The sequence below is a fragment of the Carassius auratus genome, unplaced genomic scaffold (assembly GCF_003368295.1).
Source record: "Carassius auratus strain Wakin unplaced genomic scaffold, ASM336829v1 scaf_tig00216618, whole genome shotgun sequence".
Lineage (NCBI taxonomy): Eukaryota > Metazoa > Chordata > Actinopteri > Cypriniformes > Cyprinidae > Carassius > Carassius auratus.
Window position 1 is genome coordinate 321483 of NW_020528664.1, and position 24076 is coordinate 345558.

The following is a 24076-nucleotide window of genomic DNA, read 5'->3' on the forward strand; positions in this document are numbered from 1 at the left end:
CAGTGAGGTTTTAAAGGATATGGCAGTTAAAGGGTTAATCCGAATCATCAAGACTTTAAAATCACATTCACAGAACAATATATATAACTTTAGTGACACTTTACAATAATATTTCATTTATAAACATTATGTTAACATGAACAATGTTTATATAGCATTCATTCATGTCAGTTAATATTCCAAACTTAAACATTAAAACATTGTTTTATTGTGATTTTTTTCCAAGCACATTTTACCAATTCCAAACCATATCAATCTTAATAACTACCATTATTTTTTATTTAATCATTTATGAGTGCTATACAATAGTCCAGGAAAGCTGGAAGAGAAAAACTCCTTATATTCATGTGTGCAGAATTATTGGGCATGTTTTCTTTTACAGATGAAATGCGCTAAAAAAAGAGTTTTAACTCTGTAAAGCCTGTGAGAAATATCAAACACAAATGCAATACAGAAATTGATAAGTTAAGACTTGGCCATTGTACAAAAAATGCTGACTGGGTCATGAGGTCAGAAAAGAAGAAGAAAAAAACAGGTCAAGAAGAACTGACAAAAAGAATTGCAAAATAATTAGGAATTAATGTGAAGATTAATTTTTAGTCAATTCTGCAAGACAGACTTTCAGGAAAGGAGGTGGAATAAAAATGAGCTCCTAAATCTTAATCCTGGATTCTGGAAGATATATTCCTCAAACCATCAGACAAGAGGAGGTGGTGCTGGTCCTTCACGAGTCACTCTAATCTGTTCATAAAGCCTATATATAAAGTCTTAATATATAGTATTTCACAATACTTCATGGTATTCTAAATAAATAATTTTTTTGAATCTTAGATCTCTCAGAACCTGACACAGAGTAATTCTGGAGACTCCAGGAAAGTGGCAGTTCTGTAAAATGTTGGCGCTGGAGACTAAATGCTCACTGATAGTTTCACACCTAATTCACTTACACACACACACACACACACATTACCCACAGTGACAGAGGGACAGAGATACATCAGATGTATGATAGTTTTTTTTTAATTTTCTATCATCCATATAGTGTTGTATAGTCATGAAACTATGGTCATGAGACCAGTCATTCTGAGGAAATATGCCTCAGAATGACTGGTCTTCTATGTGTACATTTTTTTTTTTAAAGTGTTTAGAAGCTGCACTTTAAAAAAATAAAAAGACATTTACTGGTTCCTTTTTTACTATTATTTCAAAAAACATCACGGCAAAACCATTCAAGCTATCCAAAATTCATTCACACCTATTCTGTAAGATTAATTCTTTAAACAGTGGTAAAAGAGGATGTGGTGCTGATCCTTCAAGAGTCACTCAAAACGTATCTGTCCATAAAGCCTATAAAGAATTATTCTTAATATACAGTTCAAAATACTTCAGCTTGTTATTCTAATTAAGTGAGGGTCATTTTATCAGTAAAATATATACAATTCATTTTTTTTTGAAAGATTTCTATAAATGATTTAAATCATACTCGTTTCTACAATAATTATTTAAAAGTAATCCTATAGCTCCCTCTGGTGGCCATTATAGGTACTAAGAATTGCAAGCTTGATTTATAAGTTATGATAGTTTAAATTTTATGCTGGCTCTTGAAAGTGATAAAGCTATGAAACTTACTGTGCTTCCTTCAAATGAGGACTTCTACTTATATAAAAAATTATGAAGATTTAGAATGAAAAATTGTAAAGATATATATGTAGTATGAGTAAAAGTAGTATGAGTAGGAGTATGAATTCATTTGCAGGCTTTATCATAAATCCACAATAAAATTTCTGAGTTCTGTATCAATCTGTGTTGTTGTTTGTTTATTTTTATCTTTTATTTTTCATAGGAAGATAACTTACTCTCATTTTTAATAAATGTGCTTATAAACCAAGGACAAGCTATTTATAGCTGTATTTATAAACTGCTTACTACTGACTATTAATATTGGGACAAGGCTTTATAAAGCATGAACTGACTATTTAATAATGAGTGCAGTTATTATAAAGTGTTATCAATGAATTTGCTAATGTTAACAAATTAGACATTATTTTACAGTGTTATCAAATCCTTAAATGACTCATAAGCATTTGTGAAAGTTCTGCTTGCATTACAGCTTAGTATTGATCTGTGAGCTGAACAGATTTACTGTTACATCCATGAGATTATGTAAATTAAAATAAATATAATGTCACAGGATGTCATAGGTCAGTATCAAATGAGTTTGAAATTATTATTTGCAGCACAAATAAGGTTTTTTTAGGATTTTTAAAAATCCCTAAAACTGTCAGAAAAAGGTTAAGGCCTAAGCTATTTCTATGTGAGTGGCTAATTTTATTTTTGTTTTTATAATTGTAATACACAAACTATGAAATTATACAAAATGTATAAAAAGATAAATAAATAAATACGCACACATTAAAAAAGCAGCCAAGTCGAATGAGTTTCCTTTTTTATATAGATTAAAATTGAAGACAGAAGCAAGTGGTAAATGTGGTCACTTTAATATTCAAATCCAGTAGATCCAGTTTATGTTCACGTTTTCGTTTATAGTCGCCAAGCTATTATGTATTTTGAAATAATCTTGTCCGTGATGTGTTCGTTCGTACGACGAAAGGCAGAATCCTGCAGCTCCAGAGATGTTATTCTGCCAGTCGCGCTTTCAAATAGTCTTGCACACTTAAACAGGTCACAAACACCTGCATTTAGCTCTTGTTGTGTTACAATGGGTTTATTGTGTGCATTTGTGGTAATATTTTATTTAAAAAAGCTCTTAAACAAGAATAAATTCGTTTGTTTTGAGCTGGACACTGTACGCGCTGATCGGAGGCGGTGATTTCAGATAGGCAGCCACAAATATTTCATTTTCACACAAACAGTTCAAAAACATCTTAATTTAGCTCTTGGTGTGTTCTAATTGGTTGATTGTGTGATATCGCTGTAATAATTTATTTTTAAAAGCTTTAAAACAGGAATAAATTCGTTTTCTCTGAGCTCTTTACTCCAGACGCTCGTGATCACAGCGGTGATTCATCTCTCCTATTTCTCACGTATCTCTGGCCAGAAATAATTTATCCATGAGCCCTGAACCGGTAATAATCAGATATGTTGGTTTAGCTTGTCAGTGTGAATTAAATCTAAGTATTTGTTTGTATTTTTAACCGATTTAAAAGTGAAAGTAAAAGTCCGGGAATTGAACCTGTAGGGGCGCTATTTCTCTCAGACAATGGAAGTCTGAAGCACATATACTCAAACAGAGGGACAGAGTGAGATGAGATGTTTGACAGTTTTTTAATTTTCTGTTATCCATACAGTGTTGTAAAGTCGTGAAACTATGCATATTTCCTCAGAATGACTTTTTCATCTGTATGAAAAAATTATTTGACGTGTTTGGAAGCTGCAATTTAAAAATACAATAATGATTCCCTTTGTAAGGTCATTTAAAAAAATCACCACGGCAAAACCATTCAAGCTATCCAAAATCCATTCACAATTTAAGTTCCTATCAGAAATACTGATGTGTGTTCAGAGTTTTGTGAAATTCTAAGTATGTTATTTGCCTCAAAATCACCTGAGAAGTATTCCAGTTTGACATGTTGCCACGCCAACAATTTTTTAGATATCAATATCCCCCTTGCAGATTTATATCGGCTGTGTTTTAACATTATTCTGATGAAGTTTGAAGCAAATCGAGTAATAATAAGATGCTGAATTCAAATCATTTTGAAAATGACACACTTCCTTCTGCCAGTTGGTGGCGCTATAACTTTGACTCCTAATAGTCACATATATGCGATCGACATCATACAACGAATAATCTGATGAAGTTTGATTAAAATCAGGAAATGTATGTGGACGGTATTAGACACTTCCTGTTTCTCATTTCTCGCCATAATTTCAACGCCTCGCCACGAGCAAACCGTTCGAGATATCAAAAATCCCCTGGCAATTTTTCATCCCCAGTGTCTTGAGATCATGTTGACCAAGTTTGGCGGCAATCGAGAAAAAAACCTATGACAAGTATTTCAAATTCCAGAGCATGCGCTTTTTACATAACTCTAAATAGCTGACTTCCTGTTGGGTGGAGCCTATGACATGCAATACGAAAGTTGTTCGGCACGATGAGATCTATATGTGTACTGAGTTTCATATGAATATGTGCAAGTATGTGTGAGCTATACATCAACATTTCTGACTGTGTTCCAGGGGGCGCCGTAGAGCCCCTGTGCCACGCCCGGGTCCCAGCCTCTGCAGGCTCCTAAAGGCCACAGATTCCAAAGTGTGCGCAAATTTTCAAGAGTTTTTGAGTATGTTAAGGACCCCAAAAGCCCCCACAACTTTGACGAAAAATTTGAATACTAAACCCTAAATAGCCAACTTCCTGTTGGGCGGAGCCTATGATATGCAATACAAAAGTTGTTTGGATTGATGAGATTTATATGTGTACCGAGTTTCATACGTCTACGAGCAAGAATGTATGATATATGGCCCTCCATATTCCAGGGGGCGCTGTAGAGCCCCTGTGCCACGCCCGTGTATCAGTCTCTGCCCGGCCCTAATGGCCGCAGGTTCCAATCTGTGTGCCAATTTTCAAGACTTTTTAAGCACGTTAAGGGCCCCAAAAGCCCCCGAGACGTTGGAAAAAATAATAATAATAATAATAATAATAATAATAATAATAATAATAAAAAATAATCCTAAGGAAAACAATAGGCCTCTCGCCCTTTGGGCTTGAGCCCTAATAAACAACTTCCTGTTGGGCGGAGCCTATGATATGCAATACAAAAGTTGTTTGGATTGATGAGATTTATATGTGTACCGAGTTTCATACGTCTACGAGCAAGAATGTATGATATATGGCCCTCCATATTCCAGGGGGCGCTGTAGAGCCCCTGTGCCACGCCCGTGTATCAGTCTCTGCCCGGCCCTAATGGCCGCAGGTTCCAATCTGTGTGCCAATTTTCAAGACTTTTTAAGCACGTTAAGGGCCCCAAAAGCCCCCGAGACGTTGGAAAAAAATAATAATAATAATAATAATAATAATAATAAAAAATAATCCTAAGGAAAACAATAGGCCTCTCGCCCTTTGGGCTTGAGCCCTAATAACTTGTTACAGCCATACACTCAGGTTGCTTTGTATCCCCAGGGCACAAAATGTTGTTAATCCAGGCTTGTCTGCAGTTCTCTTTCAATTTTGATTTGAAGGTGTTAAAATGGCATCACGTTCAGGTAAGAATCTAATTAAATACAAATATTTTCAATGATTTATGAAGTATTTATAAAATATTACCCAATAGTAGACAGTTTTTTACTTTTTAGTTTATTAAATTATATTTTATTGATCTCTTGTTTAAAAGGGACATTAAAAACCTGGAAGAAACCAATAATCTACATAAGAGGCTATGTCACATACATTTTTGTACACAAATAATTTTTCAATGCACATCAGATTTGTTCACTGTTCACTGCTTTATTTGTTCATTTTCTCATGACAATTTAAATTTTACCAAATCTGCTCCCAATCTTTTGTGCTAGTTTATTTTTGTGTGTGCTTGTGTTATTACAAACGTTCTGAATTCACAACTTTTCAGTGCACAAATGTAATTTGTTTATAATGTTTAAACAGTCTGTTCTCTCTCTCTCTCTCTCTCTCTCTCTCTCTCTCTCTCTCTCTCTCTCTCTCTCTCTCTCTGTGTGTGTGTGGTGATTTTATTTATTTATTAATTTATTCTATAGCAGATGGAAGGTGTCTGGAATCCAATTGTCCTAACAGAAAGTAAATCACTGGCAGAGATGTTAAGAAACTTTTATGTATTTTCTTTTATGAAACAACATGCGTGAATCTCTGAAACTATGTTGGGGTTTAACAGACTTCCGTATCCTGTAAAACAGGTCTCGTTGCTTCCATATTATTATTTTTTTTGTTCTCTATACAAGGTAATCAGCTAACCAAGCCAGCTGTTGTTATTGTTGCTGTTTTATGCTTTTTATTTACTTGACCTATACGTCACATTTAAAAAGGTCTGTCCCACAAGAACTATATTTTCCCTTTCAGTTGGGACATTTTTGTCATCCAACCTGCCATGAGCGATCTCTCATGGCCTCTAGTGAGATGTAGTCACCCTGTGGCACAGATCATAACCATCAAAAGTTCCTCATATGTGGGGCATGCAGGCTAGGAAGAATGACCAGGTTCTACACCCTCCTCAGCCACATCCCGCTCTTCCTCCAGCACTGTCTGCTGGATCAGATGATGCAAGGGATATCGTGTACTGATCAAGTAACTCGCTCGAGAAAGATCCATACCTATTTTCAAACTCAAACTGGTAACCCCCACAATCCTATTCTCCACCTTACCTCAACACTGCAAAAAGAGATGTGTTCAAAATGACACGTGGTGAGTGTGCTCAGGGACAACACATGTTGTGTCAAATTTAACACAATTTGTGTACTAAGATGGATCATACATTTACTGTGTAATGTAATTTAACACACAAAGTGTCATTTAAACACATTGGGCCCTATAATACACCTGGCGCAATGCGACGCAAGGCGCAGCGCAAGCTAGTTTCAGTCCGCATTTTCCCGTTCAGCGCCACGTTGTTTAATTAGCAAATGCAATTTGTGTTGTGGGGAAGATCAGATGGAATCCACATAGAAGAGGGTGATAACAACGTGAAGGCACTGGACTACCAGTTGAAGCATTTTATATCGACCACAAATATGTTACCTTACATTCTAAGTAAAAGACAACGGCATTCTGGATAGAGATGTAAATGAAGTTGGTGTCGTGAACCCTTGCGCATGCATAGTAAAAGTATAACCTGTGAGGTAAAAAGCATTATAAACCTTATTTTGGGACAAAGTTATCAAACTTGTTCAGTGATTTTTATAATAAATGACTGCGGTTTTCTATACATGCAGTTTTTATGTCCCGGTGACCAGTGAAAGTGCAGTTCTGACTCTCTGCCCATTCATTTAGATAGGAGCCTGGTCTTGTTAGTCTGAAATAGAGCCCGGAGGCGAGTGGCACGACTTGCCTAAAAGGACTTTGGTGTTACTCACACCGTAGAGTAATGGGGAGAAGAAACAAAATTCTTGCCATGTCACCTGCATACACAAGCACTGTGAACACACCTGATGCAGCTAGGCAAACGCTCTACATTAAATTGTTCACTTCTAATCCTCTTTCAGGTGTTTATAAAATGATCTGGTGTGCTAGAAAACTTATTTGGTCATGCTTTCCTGTTTCAGCATCTCTCTGTTTCCTGTTATACGCTCTGCCTTGCTAACACTTTTCACTAACGGCATACTGCTCAATGCACATCTCCACTTTCCAACTAATTAACAATGTACTTGGTAGCTATTTCCATGATTGAGTTTTGCAGCTCTATGCATTTTTAAAGAGTATATCAGCTGTAACTAGTGATGTGTCGTTCGTGAACGAATCGTTCTTTTTGAACGAATCTTTTAGGTGAATGAATCATTATCGTTCACGCTATCCACTGACTCATATTTCTCGTTCAATGAAGTTCCTCCCTCCGCTGCAGCGCGGCGCTATAAGCAGCGCATGCGATGCTCGGTGAACCAGGTAACAAGCATTTCATCCTGACAAAGAATTACTCAACCTCGAGCCAATAGCCTTCGAGTATGAGATGTGACAGAGTATGTGATTTGCTCAATGTAGTGAACGAATATGCCCTTCAATGAACGAGTTTCATATGAGTCTGAAGTAGATCTAGAGATCTTATCGTTCGTGAATGAAATGACTGAACTGGCACACATGTCGTTCGTGCATGAGTTGAATGATACATCTTGTTCGTGAATGAAATGACTGAACTGATACACACATGTCGTTCGTGAATGAAATGAACTGGTACATTATCTCGTTCGTGAACGAAATGAATGAGAGTAAACCGGGTTAATCTGCCATTTAGCATGTCAATCTGGCAAAAATGCAAAGCGCAGTTATAGTTACTGTGCACATACGCTTGTTTTGATATTTAGCAATTCCACGTTTAATCCACGATTTATGAATGTGAATATATAATATACAAACTGTCTGACCAAACAATTAAAATGCTAATTAGGCAAGAAAACCTTGTGTTTTGTTCATCTGAACAACTTAATTAGACTTTATATATTGAATGCGATTATACACACATTTTAATAAAGCCAGATCAGTTTTTGTAACAAGTGAATACGTTCATTGACTTAAGACATAACACATAATACACCCTATTTTGCCACTTGCTGGCTTATTTTGTGTAATACGAAGAAATGGTCACTGAACGAATCAGTGAACGATTCTGAACGAATAATTTTGGTGAACGAACTGAAAATGAACGAATCTCTAGAAAGAATCATAATTTCCACCACTAGCTGTAACATATGGATAGATCTGAGTCCGACAGCATTGTGATTCAAATTACTTGCACATACAAGTTTATGTGCTATAAAAAAAATAAAAAAAAATTCTATCTGTGATTTTGTTCTGTCACTGTCATTCTGTTGCACTGCAGAAGCTTCTGTCACCAAAACACATTTCTTGTATGTGTAAACATATATGGCAATAAAGCTCATTATGATTCTGATTCTGATTCCCCTCAAACCAGGCAAGCCAGAGTGAAAAGAGTGGGATCTGCCACAGTTTAAAAAGACAAGAGGCATGGCATGATTGGCAGACAATAAATAGCTGTTAATAAATTGTTGAATAAATTGACACATTTGATGTGCTCCCATATGAAATATATGCATTGTTTTTATTTCCATAAACATATAAACACATTTATTGTGCAAATCTATCCAAATCTATCCAAAGGATTTAAAAAAATGTGATAAACACAACATGTGTCAGAATGCTGTCAACAGAACCATGTGTGTTGTTTTTTGACACATCTCATTTTGCAGTGAAGGGTTTTGAGCAGCAGGGTTCAGATCCTTGCCCCATTTCCCTCACGAAAAGAGACAAACATGAACACAGATTCTTCGCTGAAAAATTCTTGCAATTAGCACATTCCTCCCCTTCAAGGACTGAACATGCATGCTCCTCCCCCAAGTACGTTACTTGCAAGTCATGTGTCCTCAGGCATTTTAACATGTGATTCAGATACTGGTCATGCTGGAAGCATTCCCCGTAGTGTCTTGTCAGATGACTTGTCAGGGAACCAGGATTACATGTTCATCAAGGTTTTCCCCTAGCGCCATTTACCTGTTTTCCTGCTTTATGCCAGAGATGGGCACTCAAGTTAGTGACTTGGACTAAAACAAACATGCCCCTACCCCAATGCAGCTTTGTCCTCTAGTATTTTTATCTAAAGCCAAACATGCTTTATGCAAGCCCTTTCAGCTCTGTGTGCATTATCTATCTCTCTCCGGACACATACACGCAAACACACATACACACTTCTCCTTTGCCGAGATAATCCACCCACCTCACAAGATGCTGATTAGACAGCATGATAATTGCACAGGTGTAACAATAAAAGGACACTCTAAAATGTACAGTTTTACTGTATTGGGGGTCCGGTGGGGGCGGGGGGAGTTGTCAGTATCTGGTGTGACCACCATTTGCCTCACGCATTGCAACACATCTCCACATAGAGTTGATCTTGTTGTTGTTTGTAGCCTGTGGGATGTTCGTCTACTTCTCTTCAATGGCTGTATGAAGATGCTGGATATTGGCAGGAACTGGAACACACTGTCATATATGCCGATCCAGAGCATCCCAAATATGCTCAATGGGTGACATTTACGGTGAGTATGCTGGCCATGCAAAAACTAGGATATTTTCAGCTTCCAGGAATTGTGTACAGATCCTTGCAACATGAGACCGTGCATTATCATGCTGCAACATGAAGTGATGGTCACAACACTGGGCCTCAGGATCTTGTCACGGTATCTCTGTGCATTCAAAATGCCATCAATAAAATGCACCTGTGTTCGTTGTCTATAACATATGCCTGTCCATACCATGACCCCACTGCCACCATGGGCCACTGACATCAGCAAAGAAATCACCCACACGACGCCATACACGCTGCCTGCCATCTGCCCTGTACAGGGAAAACCAGGATTCATCCGTGAAGAGAACACCTCTCCAAAGTGCCAGATGCTGTCAAATGTGAGCATTTGCCATCTCAAGTCAGTCACAACGACGAACTGCATTCAGGTCGAGACCCTGATGAGGATGATGAGCATCCAGATGAGCTTCCCTAAGACTGTTTTTGACAGTTTGTGCAGAAATTCTTTGGTTATGCAAATGATTATTGTAGCAGCTGTACGGGTGGATGGTCTCAGATGATCTTGGTCGTGAAGATGCTGGATGTGGAGGTCCTGGGCTGGTGGGGTTTCACATGGTCTGCGGTTGTGAGGCCAGTTGGTCTCCAAAGGCATTTCAGAGAATTTGGCAGTCAAATTATCTGAAACGCCTTTGGAGATGGCTTATGGTAGAGAGATGAACATTCAATTCACAGGCAACAGCTCTGGTTTATTGTGGCAATTATCATACCGTGCAATTATCATGCTGTCTAATCAGTATCGGAATATATATATACCAATGCATTATTAACATGGTACATCCATTCTATTCCAAATACAGATGAATAAATCCTTTTCATTTTCAAAATTATTCTTTCCAAATGCACAAGCAAACACCATCAAGTTTACTGGCATTTGTGACTTAATGGTTGGAAAGATAGACTTGTTATCCAAAGGTCATGGATTCTGGTCTCAGTGCAGGAAGGAAATGTAGGTGGTGGGAAAGAATGTACAGCACTCTTTTGCATGCTTGTAACTCACAACTGAGATGACCTTGAGCAAGGAATCAACCCCCTTTTTCAGATGTAGCCTGTGCATCAAAACAGTGTGCTATGATTTTAGTCCATGAACTGGATCTCACTCAGGACGCACATTGTTTGTGGAAGTTTGGCCAGGACTAGTTCAAGAATAAAACACTTTTTTGTCCCATCCATTGCATCACTTATATTTAGAGAATGAATCCGGCATAATTCCTGAAACTTTGCAGCATGTATGTGTCTGAAAAACAAAAGTTTCATTCAAATTCTGAATGGATTATAGTCTTGAAAACACGCAAAACCCGCTTCCTTTATTATCAATAAAAGAATCAGTTCACATCGTTTCCGCACTTAATAATTAGTTATGAGATGATTCACGAGTGTGCAAAACTCTAACTCTTTCAGCAGTGAGTGAATTCTGAAAACTTAAATGTTTCTGATTGACCATTGTGTTGAAGAAATCAACAGATATGTCTTTGATTGGCTACATTGCTCAATACTGCAAAAAAAGGTTAGATAGTTTCCCAGATCTTTTAATTGCATTTGCTTTTATTTGAGAGTATTAAGCACCATCAATTACCCCCATACAACCGGGCATGGATTGACATCTGGGATTCTATGACTGACCCTTGACCCTTTAACCTGTTAGCCGGCACCCCCCATTATGGGACTCACAGCTGAAATTGCTCTAACTAACTTATAATTGTAATAGTTTCCTACTTCAGTGTGTTACAAATATAATTGTGGTGTCTTTAGAAAGAAGACCCTTTGGGCTTCACTTTTTATCAACCAGATTTGCTAATGCCCAAAAATATTAAAAGTTATAGACACTGAAGTGCCTTGAATTTTTTTTTTACCACTCTTAAATATTTTTTTATTTGATATAAAAATACATGAAATGAGTCCTGGAGCAATCTAGAAAAGTAATGGGTTGAAATATAATGAAAAATTTGAATAATATTGAAGGCTTCTACAAACTATTTGGTCAGTGAACATACCACTGCATAGTTTTTTTCAATTATAAAACACTAGACAGAAACTTAGACATCATATAAATGATTTATTTGAGCACTAGAAAATACAATAAGAATAATTTGAGTAAGAAAAATAAGAATAAGAAAACAACAAAAAAAAAGATTTAACTTTGTTTGCCAATTATAGAACATCCTGAGATTGCCAGAGATGCATATTTTACAATGAATTACGATGCAAATAAGTGCTGATGTGGGCTGATTTGCACTCAAACAGATGGTAATCATGCATATACATTCACATTCAACATAAAACACACTCTCACATATATAAAAACTGTTTAAAAATAAAACAAAGAAAGGAAAAGACGATCGCTGTAAGTTCCGCCTCCATCAGCTGACAGGTGCATCAGAGCGCGTCACCAGCTCCCAGGAGGGAGCGCCAAATTCAAATAAACTATCTTCCGCCTATTTTCATTCATTCTTTTTTCCGGTGGATCGCCTCATTCTGTTTGTGACACTGTACGCTGCAAAACCATTCTGTGTTTTAACTACCAAGACGCAGTTTCCGACCGTGAGGTTTAACATTAGAATAAGCTGCCAGGTAAAGTTGCTAATGCTTACATATTTTTAGATGATATGCCATATTTAAGGTCGATGAATGATTGGTCTGAATGTTCTGTCTGATGTAGGCTAATGTATTACCATATAGCTGTCTTCTTCATGAACTGCTTGACTTTGTCTATGGATTTTTTTTTCTGCGACTAAGTGACTGAAAATTTTGTCTAACAATCCTCTTCTGGTTGACTAACGATTACTTGACTATTAGGGGGCAGCCCTAGAAAATAAATTTTGCATGGTAGAAAAATCATTGTCTTTGGAATGTCCCCTTAACATGAAGACCCAACATGTGTTTTTGTGCTCTTTTTCAGTGAGTAATCTGAGAATTCTTCTCGTAGGAAAAAATGAATTAGAAAACAGCCGATTGGAAAACATTATATTGGATACAACAGAATTCCACAGTGAAGATCCATCTTATTTACAGCAGCACAATGTGAGAATCGATGGAAAGGAGGAGAAAAGACACATCACAGTCATCAACACTCACCTGCTCGAGCCAAATCTCTCACATCATCTGATAATCCAGAAAGTGAGAGAGTGTGTGTCTCTGTCTGCTCCAGGACCTCATGTGATCATACTCGTACTGCAGTACAAAGACTTCAGTGAGAACGACAGTCAGAGAGTAAAAACTGTGCTGAACCTCTTCAGTGAGCAGGGCATGAAACACACTATAGTGGTGACTACTGATGAAGAGACACATTGGTACATATTGACTTATAGGAATAATGCTATTCATGATTTAATAAAGGAGTGTGGAGGAAGACATCTTCAGTTTGATACAAGAAACCCGGGATGGCGATCAGAGTTGTTCAGAAAGACAGAGGAGGTTCTCATTGGTAACATGTATGAGGATGGAGTTGATGGATCATCAGTGGATTTAGTCAGAGATGACAATGAAGAGGAGGATTCTGATCTCAGAGAGTGCACAGAAACAGGATGTGATGGAAGAGGTTTGTTAAAGTCTTTTTCTTTTCATGAATGACTTTTGTCCATTAATACTGTGAAAGCAGAAATTGAAGCATATGGTTGGTAAAAAAAAAAATAGTGGCATTTGTTCTCGACAGAAACACTGTTAAAGGCACCGATGGAAAAACTGCGGAAATCATTTCATATGTGGTTTCAGTCACAAGGTAATGAGCAGAAAATCTGCATGTATTTTAAGATAAAAATAACATTACATGCAGAGTTTGGAAGAAATAATATGATAATATAAAACATTATACATATTCTATGATGACGTATAATTGACAATATTAGCTTGAAATTCAATTTAATGTTTTTAATATTTATTTGATCTATCCTTAGCTTCAAGAGAAAGAGAAGATGAAATAAGGATTGTGCTGCTGGGAAAAACTGGAGTCGGGAAAAGTTCAACAGGAAACACCATCTTAGGAAGAAAAGTGCTTAAATCAGACATTTCTGAAACATCTATTACTAAAGTGTGTCATAGAGAGACAGCTGAAATCAACAGCAGACACATTACTGTGATCGACACTCCAGGACTGTTTGATACTGATCTCAGTAATGAAGAAATCCAGAGAGAAATCAGCAACTGCATCTCCATGATCCTGCCTGGACCACATGTGTTCATCATTGTGCTTAATTTAGGACAACGATTCACTCAAGAAGAGAAAACAGCAGTGAAGATCATCCAAGAGACGTTTGGTGAAAACTCTTTAAAGTACACGATGGTGCTCTTCACCAGAGGAGATGATCTGAATGACAAAACCATTGAACAGTATCTGGGAAACCCTGGATCTGCTTTAAAACAGCTGATTGGTGTGTGTGAAAACAGATATCATGTGTTCAATAATAAAGAGACTAGAGACCGAACACAGGTGACTGATCTACTGCAGAAGATAGACAACATGGTGAAGACAAACGGAGGGAGTTACTACTCGTGTAAGATGTTCAGAGAGATGGAGAGAGAAAACAAGAACAACAGAAGAACATACTGATGGAGAAAGTGGAGCAAGTAATCAGAGAAAGAGAAGAACTGATGAACAAACATAAAGAAGAGAAAGAGAGGATGAAGATGAAGATTGAGGAAGAAAGAAAGAATCATGAGAAAGAGAGAAAGAGAAGAGAAGAAGAATTTATTGAGAGAGAAGAACAATATAAAAGAGACATCAAAGAAAGAGAGGAACAAGAGAAAAAGATACGAGAGGAGCTGAAGAGAGAACGAGAGGAATGGGAGAAACAGAAACAACAGGAAAGACAAAGAAGAGAAGAAGAGGAGGATAAATGGAGAAAGAAAGAGCAGGCAACATGGGATGAATGTAACCAGAGACTTATAGAAGAGAGAGAGAGAATGGAAAGAGAGAAGGAAGATCTCCAATACAAACATGAAAAAGAGAAAAAGCGAATGAAGCTGATGATTGATGAGGAAAGAGAGACTCATGACAAAGAAAGGAAGAGAAGAGAAGAGGAATTTAGGGAGAGAGAAGAACGATATAAAACTGAGATGAAAAGAGAACGAGAGGAATGGGAGAGACAGGAACAAGAAGCAAAACGAAAAAGAGATGAAGAGGAGGACAGAAGGAGAAAGATAGAACAGGAAACATGGGATGACTATTATCAGAAACTTAAACGAGAGAGAGAAAGAAGACAGAGAGAAAGAGAAGATCTTCAGTTCAAACATGAACAAGAGAGAGAGAGAATGAAGATGATGGAGAAAGAAAGACAAAATCATGAAAAAGAAAGAAAGAGAAGAGAAGATGAATATATTGAAAGGGAAAAACAATATAAAACAGACATTAAAAACATAGAAGAACAAGAGAGAAAGATAAGAGAGGAGCTGAAGAGTGAACGAGAAGAATGGGAGAAACAGAAACGAGAAAGAGAAGAAAAGGAAGAAGAAAGACAAGTATTTGAGGATCTTTACACAGAAAGTTCTGAGGGTCAGTATACAAACAAATCAAAACAACCAGTTAAATTAGCAAAGAAATGGTTTATACTATGGTCTATCTGAATACTCAATTCGGATTGACTGGCCGGTATGCATTAAAACAGTCTAATGCACAGGTAGTTCAAAGCCAGTTACATTACAGTTTTATATTAATGTGCTGCTTTCATTGACACAAACAAACAAACACACACACACACACACACACACATACACATCACTCACACACAAACACAGAGAGAGAGAGAGAGATTGGAAGATCACGCTGCACAAATTCAGAAACATTCAGGAGCACAGAAGCTTGTTGTCAACTTTGCCTTGTTGTCCTGCAACAATAATTAATAAAGTAGCTCTTATACAGTGGATCACTACATTATATTTCTCAGCAAAAAGGAGGTAAAATCACTGTTTTGACTTGACTTGACTTGACAGACTTTTATTGTCATTCAGTATACAACAAGAACAAAATTTCTTTGCATAGGCCACAGTTTCAGTAAAAAGTGTTTAAGTGTTCAACAGTCTGATGGCTTGGGGAAAAAAACTGTTATAAAACCTGGTGGTCCTACACCGCATGCTGTGGAACCTCTTTCCGGAGGCCAGCAGAATAAACAGACCATAATGGGGGTGAGAGGAGTCGCTACAGATTTTTTGGCCCGAGATGCACAGCGGTTCTCTGCAATGTCCTGAATGGAGGGGAGAGAAGTGCGATGATTCTCTCTGCTGTCCTCACCACTCTTCTCATATCCTTCCAGTCAGAGGCACTACAGCCTCCACACCACACTGAGATACAGCTGGTCAAGATGCTCTCTATAGTGCGTTTGTAAAATATGGTGAGGATAGGTGGGGGCAGATGGGCTCTTCTCATCCTCTGTAGGAAGTACATCCGCTGCTGTGCCCTCTTCACCAGTGATGCAGTGTTTACAGACCAGGTAAAATTGTTTGTCATAAGCACCCCCAGAAACTTTGTACTGCTAACCACCTCCACGGTTATGTTGTTGATGAGTAGTGGAGCATGGTTGGGCTGGTTCTTCCTGAAGAGAACAATGAGTTCTTTGTTCTTGTCGACATTCAGGATCAGGCTGTCATCTCTGCACCAGCCCACCAACTGCTCCACCTCTTCTCTGTAGGCCAGGTCCTTGTCATCCCTGATGAGGCCTACCACTGTTGTGTCATCCGCAAATTTCACGATGTGATTTGTGACATGCCTAGGAACGCAATCATGTGTCATCAGGGTGAACAACAAGGGACTCAGGACACAACCCTGAGGAGAGCCTGTGCTGAGGGTGATGACGCTGGAGGTATTCTGTCCAACCCGTACTGACTGAGGTCTGTCAGTGAGGAAATCAAGCAGCCAGTTCCGCAAGGGGGTGCTGAAGCCCAGAGGTTTCAGTTTGTCTACCAGATGTTGAGGGATGATGGAATTAAAAGCTGAACTGAAGTCCAGAAACAACAGCCTAACATGCGTGTTCTTCTCCTCCAGATGTGCAAGGCTCAAGTGTAAAGCGGAGGAGATGGCATCCTCAGCGGAGCGATTTGGCCGGTAGGCAAACTGAAAGGGGTCAAGCGTGAGAGGGAGTCTATAGAGATGATGTAGTCTTTGACCAGCCTTTCAAAACACTTCATTATGATGGAAGTCAGTGCAATGGGCCGGTAGTCATTTAGAGAGGTGATCCGAGATTTTTTTGGCACTGGGATGATGGTGGTGGTCTTTAGGCATGATGGCACTATGGCTTGGTCTAGCGAGATGTTAAAAATATCCATCAGAACACAAGCCAGCTGGTCTGCACATTCCTTGAGCACTCGCCCCTGTATGTTATCAGGGCCTGACCTTCCGGATGTTTACCCTCCTCAGAGACTTCCGCACATCAGTTATGTCCAGGCAAAGTGTATTTTCTTGTTGATGGGGAACTGCTTTCTCAGCACGGGTGCTGTTTAGTGCCTCAAACCTCGCAAAAAAATATTTAGTTCATCGAGGAGGACAGAGTCAGCTTGACTTTCAAATGGAGGAGTTACCTTGTGATTGGTGATAGCCCGTATGCCTTTCCACATGTTGCTGATGTTGGTAGAGTCATGGAACAAGTCCTGGATTTTTTTACTGTGAGTACGCTTTGCCAGCCTGATGGCACGGTTCAGATTTGCCCTTGCTGTTCTCAGAGCCTCCACGTCACCAGACTTGAAGGCAATGTTCCATGCTTTTAGCATCTTGCGTACTTCTGCAGTCAGCCAGGGTTTCTGATTGGCTCGGGAAATGATGGTCTTCATGACGCTGACGTCCTCTGTGCATTTGCTAATGTAAGCTGACACTGATATGGCGTACTCATCAATGTTCGTATGACTGTTGTAGGTGGCAGCTGTCTTGAACATGTCCCAGTCAGTGCAATCAAAACAGTCCTGGAGTGCCTCCATAGCCCCCTCCGACCATATTCTCAACTTCCTCAATGTAGGTTTCCCTCTGATGAGCAGGGGCTTGTATGCAGGAATAAGCATAACAGATAGATGGTCTGACGAGCCAAGTTGGGGGCGGGGGGCTGCTCTGAATGCACCTTTGATGTTTGTATAGGCCTTGTCCAATATGTTCTGCCCCCTAGTTGCGAATTCCACATGCTGGTGGAAATGTCGGAGAACTATTTACATGTTGGCCTGGTTAAAATCCCCAACAACAATGAAGATGCCCTCAGGATAAGTGGATTTCAGCTCACTGATGGTCTGATAGAGACCAGACATAGCCACCTTAGTGTTAGCACTGGGAGGCATGTACACAGCAGTGATGATAACACAGCTAAACTCTCTGGGTAGGTAGACTGTTCTGCAGATTATAGTCAAAAGCTCAATGTCCGATGAACAATGTATTGAGGCTGTCCTAGCATTTTTACACCAGTTGTTATTAGAGTTCGCGACTCCTGTCGGCACGGAATATAGCTAATCAATGCTAACAACATTATCAGGGATTGATGTGTTTAGCCATGTCTCTGTCAGAATTAAAGCACAGCAGTTCCTAACCTCTTGTTTTGATGTTAATTCCAGCTGCAGATGATCAATTTTTCCATCCAGGGAACGGACATTTGAGAGAAAGATAGATGGCGCTTCTGCCTCCAGTCACACGGCCTCCGCTTTCTCCTCTGTCGGCTTGTATTGGTAGGCGGGTCTGCTAAACTGTCGGCTGCTGGATCTTGCCGGTGTAACACTCCCAGGCTACTTAGACACTCCTGGGATCTTTTGTCTAAGAACCCGAAGTCGCTGTATGGTCATAATTCCAGTAGATGCTGCCGATCATACACTACCTTATGTTGAGTGGCGGCTATTTCCGTCATCTTAGACAAAGTAATTTGGTCAGAAAATCCGAAACTGTCATGAGCCCATGCAGCCGCAGCCAAACAGGGCGCCGCCATTTTTAAACGTTTTAAAATCACTGTCATTAAAATTGTTTAATGCAAAGCTAGACGTGCATCATCCCTTATGTAAACAACACCCTGCTTTTATTGCACTATACTGTGCCTTTTTAAACAGTTTTTGTAGTTGCTATATTGCTGAGGAAATACATAACTCATTGCATATTTAGAATCAGCAGTCACAAGACTCACAACGAATGCCATTTCGGTGAAAGTATATTTTCATATTTTATATTATCAGTAGTTATCGCCGTTAACATGCTGCGCTAACGGGAGACTCTTATCGGGCGATAAAAAAAATATTGCCGTTAATCTATTCTCAAAGGAGGGTTGAGAATTCTGTGAATTCACCACATCAAACGTGACGTGCTAACATGGATGCAGCTGAAGCCGCCGGGTTAGCTTCAGGGAATTTTTTTAAGAAGCTTCTCAATGGAAAACTCGACAAGACGCATGCCTATTTCACACATACTCTGTCTGCAGTACGTATGCAGTCCGTGTTCATTTCGTATGTGGTGCAGAAGCAGCACGGACTCATACTCATTGTGCTTTCACACAGGATGCGTTTGCAGTCCGCTACTCGGTACGGGGACGATCGCTGTACTACTGCAGATGCACCACTCCTGGAATGTACCGACGGACCGCAAACGCATGAACGCTGGAATCCGTTAACATGGGTGCATAAAAAAATACGAAACACATATGCACTGCAGATGGAGTATGTGTGAAACAGTCATAAGGTTGTTTGAACCTTGCGCAATGTGGAATTAGTTTACAGCTTTCTCAAGCACGTTGTGATGTATTTTGGAAACAGGAGATGAGCCATTTTAATCTAGATTAATTCCAAGATTACAGTGAGATTAATCTAGATTTTAAAAAATTAATCTATGCCCACCACTAGTATATATATGTTTGAGTTCTAATTATTAATTAGTTATAATGGTTTCTAATTAGTCCACATCTTTTACCTGTTCTGCCATGAAAATTGAGGCAGAGTAATTGCCAGATGCTAATTTCATTTTGGCCACACTCCCTTGGCTGAGGTGCACAATAAAAGCTGGAGCTTGAATTATTTAATATTATAAATTATTATGTGGTGAGCCAAATGAGGAGGTGTTTGCAATATTGTAGTTACTGCTGGTCCCACCCACTTTCAAGCTGTCAAAATCATCACTTGTTCAGCACAGTTCCAAATGTTTATCATTCAGTACCAAATCTACCTCACTGCTGCTGGGCTCACCAAGAACCAAGACTCCTTCTTTGCCACTGACCTTATCCTGTTGTTTTTTCTCACTGGTCATGTTCTGCTCCAAGTCTCCTTTGTTACAGTTCATCTCACCCAGCTCTAAGTCTTCTTTGTTGTTGCTGGTCCCACATAGCTCCGAGACTCCTCTGTCACAATCAGTCCTGCTCAGCTCCTAGTCCCCTTTTGCCATGTGTCCACCACAGGAACTTTATCCAGGAACTAGGGACTTTGGCCTGGTACTCGGTGTGTTTCCGCCGCAGGAACCGGGGACTAAATAAAGTTCCGGGTAAAAAAATGCCCCCCAGAAAGTCCCTGCTGGCGAGGTAGTACTTCTTCAGAGTTCCGGAACTTTCGGGGGCATGACTTGGGCACTAAACATCCTGATTGGTTGAGTTCATGCAGCATTGGTTTGGTTCAACCACAATTTATTTGGATTATTTTCAAAATATTACTATTATTGTGTCATGAAATGTGATTTATTTATAAAGACAGCGCCTATTTAAAAATGTGTTTCGCCGATCTCGGAGACGGTGAGCTCCACTCGATCAGCAGGAGCTCTGTCCTCATGTATCCGCTGAGAGAAAAAAAGTTCCTGGTACAAATGTTCCAGGTAATTTCGGTGGAAACGTGGCATTTGTTACTACTCGTCCTTCCCAGCTCTAAGTATTCTTCGTCAGTGCCAGTCCTGCCCATCTTCAAGGCTCTTTTTGTCACTATTCCTGTCAAACTACAAGTCTTCCTCATTGTTGCTGGACCTGCCCAACTCCAAGCATCCTTTGATGTTAATGGTCCCACTCAGCTCCAAGAATCCTTCTTCACAATCGGCCCTGCTTAGCTTCAAGTCCCCTTATTCACTGCTTGTCCCACCTAGCTCCAAGAATCCTTCATCACAATCTGCCCTGCTTAGCTTCAAGTCCCCTTATTCACTGCTGGTTCTGCCAAGCTCGAAATCTCCTTCTTTGTCTCTGGACCTGCCCAGCTACAAGTGTCCTTCATTGTTGCGGGTAAATTTCAGTTGGTCCTGCTCAGCCCCATATCTCCATATTCACCGCTGGTCCCACCCAGCTCCAAATATACTTCATCTGTGCTGTTCACACCCAGCTACAAGTCTCCTTTGTCACCATTGCTCACACCCAGCTCCAGTTGCCCTTTGTTGCTCTGGTTTCACCTAGCTCTAAGTCTCCCTTTTCACTGCTGGAAAAGCTCTGGCTTTGCCTCTGCCTTCCAGCTGTACCTTGCCCCCTCACCCCTCTGGCTCTGCCAGACCCCCCATCCCACCCCCAAAGTGACCTGTATAATGGTTAATGTTTGAGAACCTACTAAGTAGACTGATAACATTTTATTAACAGTTTACATTTCCGATTTGAGTTTAGAACTTGTTGCTAAGGATCATATGTAAACTCTTATTGTCATTTTCAGATGATGACGATTCTTCATCAGATTCAGGATGTTTGAGAATCTTACTGTTTGGGAGGACAGGAAGTGGAAAGTCTGCAACAGGAAACACTATCCTTGGAAACTATGAGTTTCACAGTGAAGCCAGTTCACGTTTGGTGACCACTGTTTGTCAGAAGGGAGTTGGTGAAGTTGATGGTCAGTCAGTATCTGTTATTGATACTCCAGGACTCTTTGACACAACACTGACAAAAGAACAAATGCAGGAAGAAATATTGGAATGTGTTTCACTGTCAGCACCTGGACCACATGCCTTCATCATTGTGCTGAGTGTGGAACAAATCACTCCAGAGGAGAAAGACACTTTAGACATGATCAAGATGATCTTTGGCACAAAAGCAGCAGATTTCTGCATTGTTCTCTTCACAAGAGGAGATAATCTGAGAGGACAAACGATAGAGCAATATGTAGAGAAAAGTAAAGATGCTGATCTCAAGAAACTGATCAGTGACTGTGGAAACAGATTCCTGGCTTTTAACAAAACAGAAAATCATGATCAGACACAAGTTACTCATCTGTTAAATATGATAAAAGAGATGAATCAAGGCCAATACTTCACTAATGAGATGTTTTACGCAGCAGAGATCTCCATAGAAAAAATAAGGGAAATGATAATAGAGAATGAAAGACAATATCAGTCTGAAGTTAAAGAATTAAAAGCCATATATGATATGCAATTTAAAAGCATGAAAAAAACACTAAATGAGAAAAAACAAAAGATACATGAGGAAAAACAGAGGCTGAAGAACAAGTTCAGAGAACAAGAGGAAACCTTAAGGAGAGAATTTGAGGAGAAAGAAAAATCAGATCAGGAGAAACAAGAGACGGAGGATCAGAAACGATCAGAAGAAGAGAAACAGCAAAGACATGAATATCATCAGAGAATAGAGAAGATGAAGAAAGAGATTGAAGATCAGAGAATACAGTATGAAAAACAGCAAAAAGAAAGAGAAGAAGAAGAAGATAGAATGAGAGGAGTAGAGTTTAAACAAGATCAAGAAAAAATGAAAAATGATCATGAACACATCATGGTAGAGTTAAGAAAAAAACAGGAAGAGGAAATAAAAAAGAGAGATTTCGCGGAACAAATGAGGAATGAACAAGAAGAGAAAGAGAGAGAGGAATGGGAGAGAAAAATAAAAGAGACTGAAAGTGACAAAGAGACTCAAGAGGAAATTAAACAACAGCAGAGAGAATGGGAAGAAGAGAAGAACAGACAGATGAGAGAACGAGAGGAAGAGGAAAGAGAGTCAAAAGAGAGACACATGAAACAACTGAGAAAAAAACAAGAAGAACTGGAGAAGATAAGGAAGAAATTTGAAAACAACAGAGAAGAAGAAGAACAGATGATAGAGGAGGAGAGAGAGAAACTGAAAAGAGAGACAGAACAGAAGAAAAGAGAATATGAAGAAAAGATAAATGAAATGGAGAGACATTGTGAGCAGCTGGAGCGAGAGAGAAAAGAGGAGTGGAGGAGAAGGAAACGAGAGGATGAAGAGAGACGAGTGGAGAAGAGAAATAAATGGGAGAAAATGATAGAAGATCTGAAACAAGAGCATGAGGAGGAGATCAAGAGAAGAGAAAGAGAGGAGACAGAAAGAATAGTCAGAGAAGAAAGAGAGTGTGATGAAATGAAACAGCAACAGAATGAACAAATAGAGAGGATGAAGAAGAAACATCAAGATGAAGCCAGAAATTTTAATGATTTCAGAGAGAGAAAAGAACAGCACAATCAGGAGCTCAAGGAGAGACTTGAAGAGTTTCAAAAACAACAGAATAAAGTGAAAAGATTAAGAATGGACCTGGAAGATAAATGGTCATGTCATGTCATGTGAAAAATTATTGATCAGCCAAATGAATGGCAACTTGACTTTTGTAGTGAATTTGAAGGGTTATTCGGTCTTTCTCTTTCTTTCTTCATATAATCAAGGTTATTCCCACATGCTCCTGAAGGCTCACTGTCATGCAGATTTTAATCACTTACTGAACATACCAGTTATTATTAAGAGATCATGTAGACCTTGATGAGTGGATTTTAATAGACCTGAATTAAAATGATCATACAAAATACATTTTTTGGTAGATTAAAAAAAATGATGAATTATAGCAGATCATAAAAGATAAAAAAAAAGATAGAAAACTGATGTCAGCTGTTCATGGACTGTAAAGTCTCTCATGCAGTAGATAAAACCTAAGATGCTGATCATAATAATACCATAACTAAAAAGTGTTAAAGGAAGTTGTGATGAGTGGGGCGGGCCGAGGGACGTGGGAACGAGGAGCGAGACCGGTGAGTGTCGCAGGTGTTGCTCGTTCCCACGTCCCTCGGCCCCGCCCCACTCGTCACAGAAGTTTTTATTTACTTTGGGTGTTTTATTCAATTATTTTTGGCATCATTTTATTCTGAACATTATTCTGAAATCTTTCATGTTCTGTTATTTACTGGTGACTAACACTAAAAATAAATTTCCTCATTAACACATACCATGTGCTTCTGTTAGTGCTTCATTACTGAAATGCTGAACAGTAACAAATTAAGATATTTTTTACAAACCATTTACAAAAAAAAAAAAAGTAAAAACTTGAAAGCTTATACTGTGGCAGGATAACTACATTTAATCTATTAAAGTTACCAAAGGCGGACAGAGTCCACGGCTTCATTACTTGAGTAAAAGTACAGATACCCCTTGCTAAATTTT

The 24076-nt window shown here is 39.0% G+C and overlaps 2 protein-coding genes across 2 annotated transcripts; both read left to right on the forward strand.

Annotated features, from left to right (window-relative positions):
• Positions 1 to 12804: 12804 nt before the first annotated feature.
• On the forward strand, positions 12805 to 14412 carry LOC113098701 (GTPase IMAP family member 4-like). The gene is made up of 3 exons (XM_026263728.1): positions 12805 to 13332; positions 13447 to 13512; positions 13688 to 14412. The coding sequence occupies exons 1-3, from the start codon at positions 13041 to 13043 to the stop codon at positions 14338 to 14340; spliced, it is 1011 nt and encodes a 336-aa protein (XP_026119513.1). The 5' UTR covers positions 12805 to 13040; the 3' UTR covers positions 14341 to 14412.
• A 120-nt stretch (positions 14413 to 14532) lies between these two features.
• Positions 14533 to 23728, forward strand: LOC113098697 (myb-like protein X). The gene is made up of 2 exons (XM_026263723.1): positions 14533 to 15282; positions 21342 to 23728. Exons 1-2 carry the CDS (start codon positions 14694 to 14696, stop codon positions 23210 to 23212), a joined length of 2460 nt encoding a protein of 819 aa, XP_026119508.1. The 5' UTR covers positions 14533 to 14693; the 3' UTR covers positions 23213 to 23728.
• The last annotated feature ends 348 nt before the right edge of the window (positions 23729 to 24076 follow it).

Bases quoted from the DNA above. Each gene is read 5' to 3' on its own strand.
- LOC113098701 (XM_026263728.1), top strand. From the start codon at position 13,041: ATGAAACACACTATAGTGGTGACTACTGATGAAGAGACACATTGGTAC. The intron at 13,333-13,446 runs GTTTGTTAAAGT...TGTTCTCGACAG, and splicing joins AACAGGATGTGATGGAAGAG to AAACACTGTTAAAGGCACCG. The intron at 13,513-13,687 runs GTAATGAGCAGA...ATCTATCCTTAG, and splicing joins TATGTGGTTTCAGTCACAAG to CTTCAAGAGAAAGAGAAGAT.
- LOC113098697 (XM_026263723.1), top strand. From the start codon at position 14,694: ATGGAAAGAGAGAAGGAAGATCTCCAATACAAACATGAAAAAGAGAAA. The intron at 15,283-21,341 runs GTCAGTATACAA...TGTCATTTTCAG, and splicing joins TTACACAGAAAGTTCTGAGG to ATGATGACGATTCTTCATCA.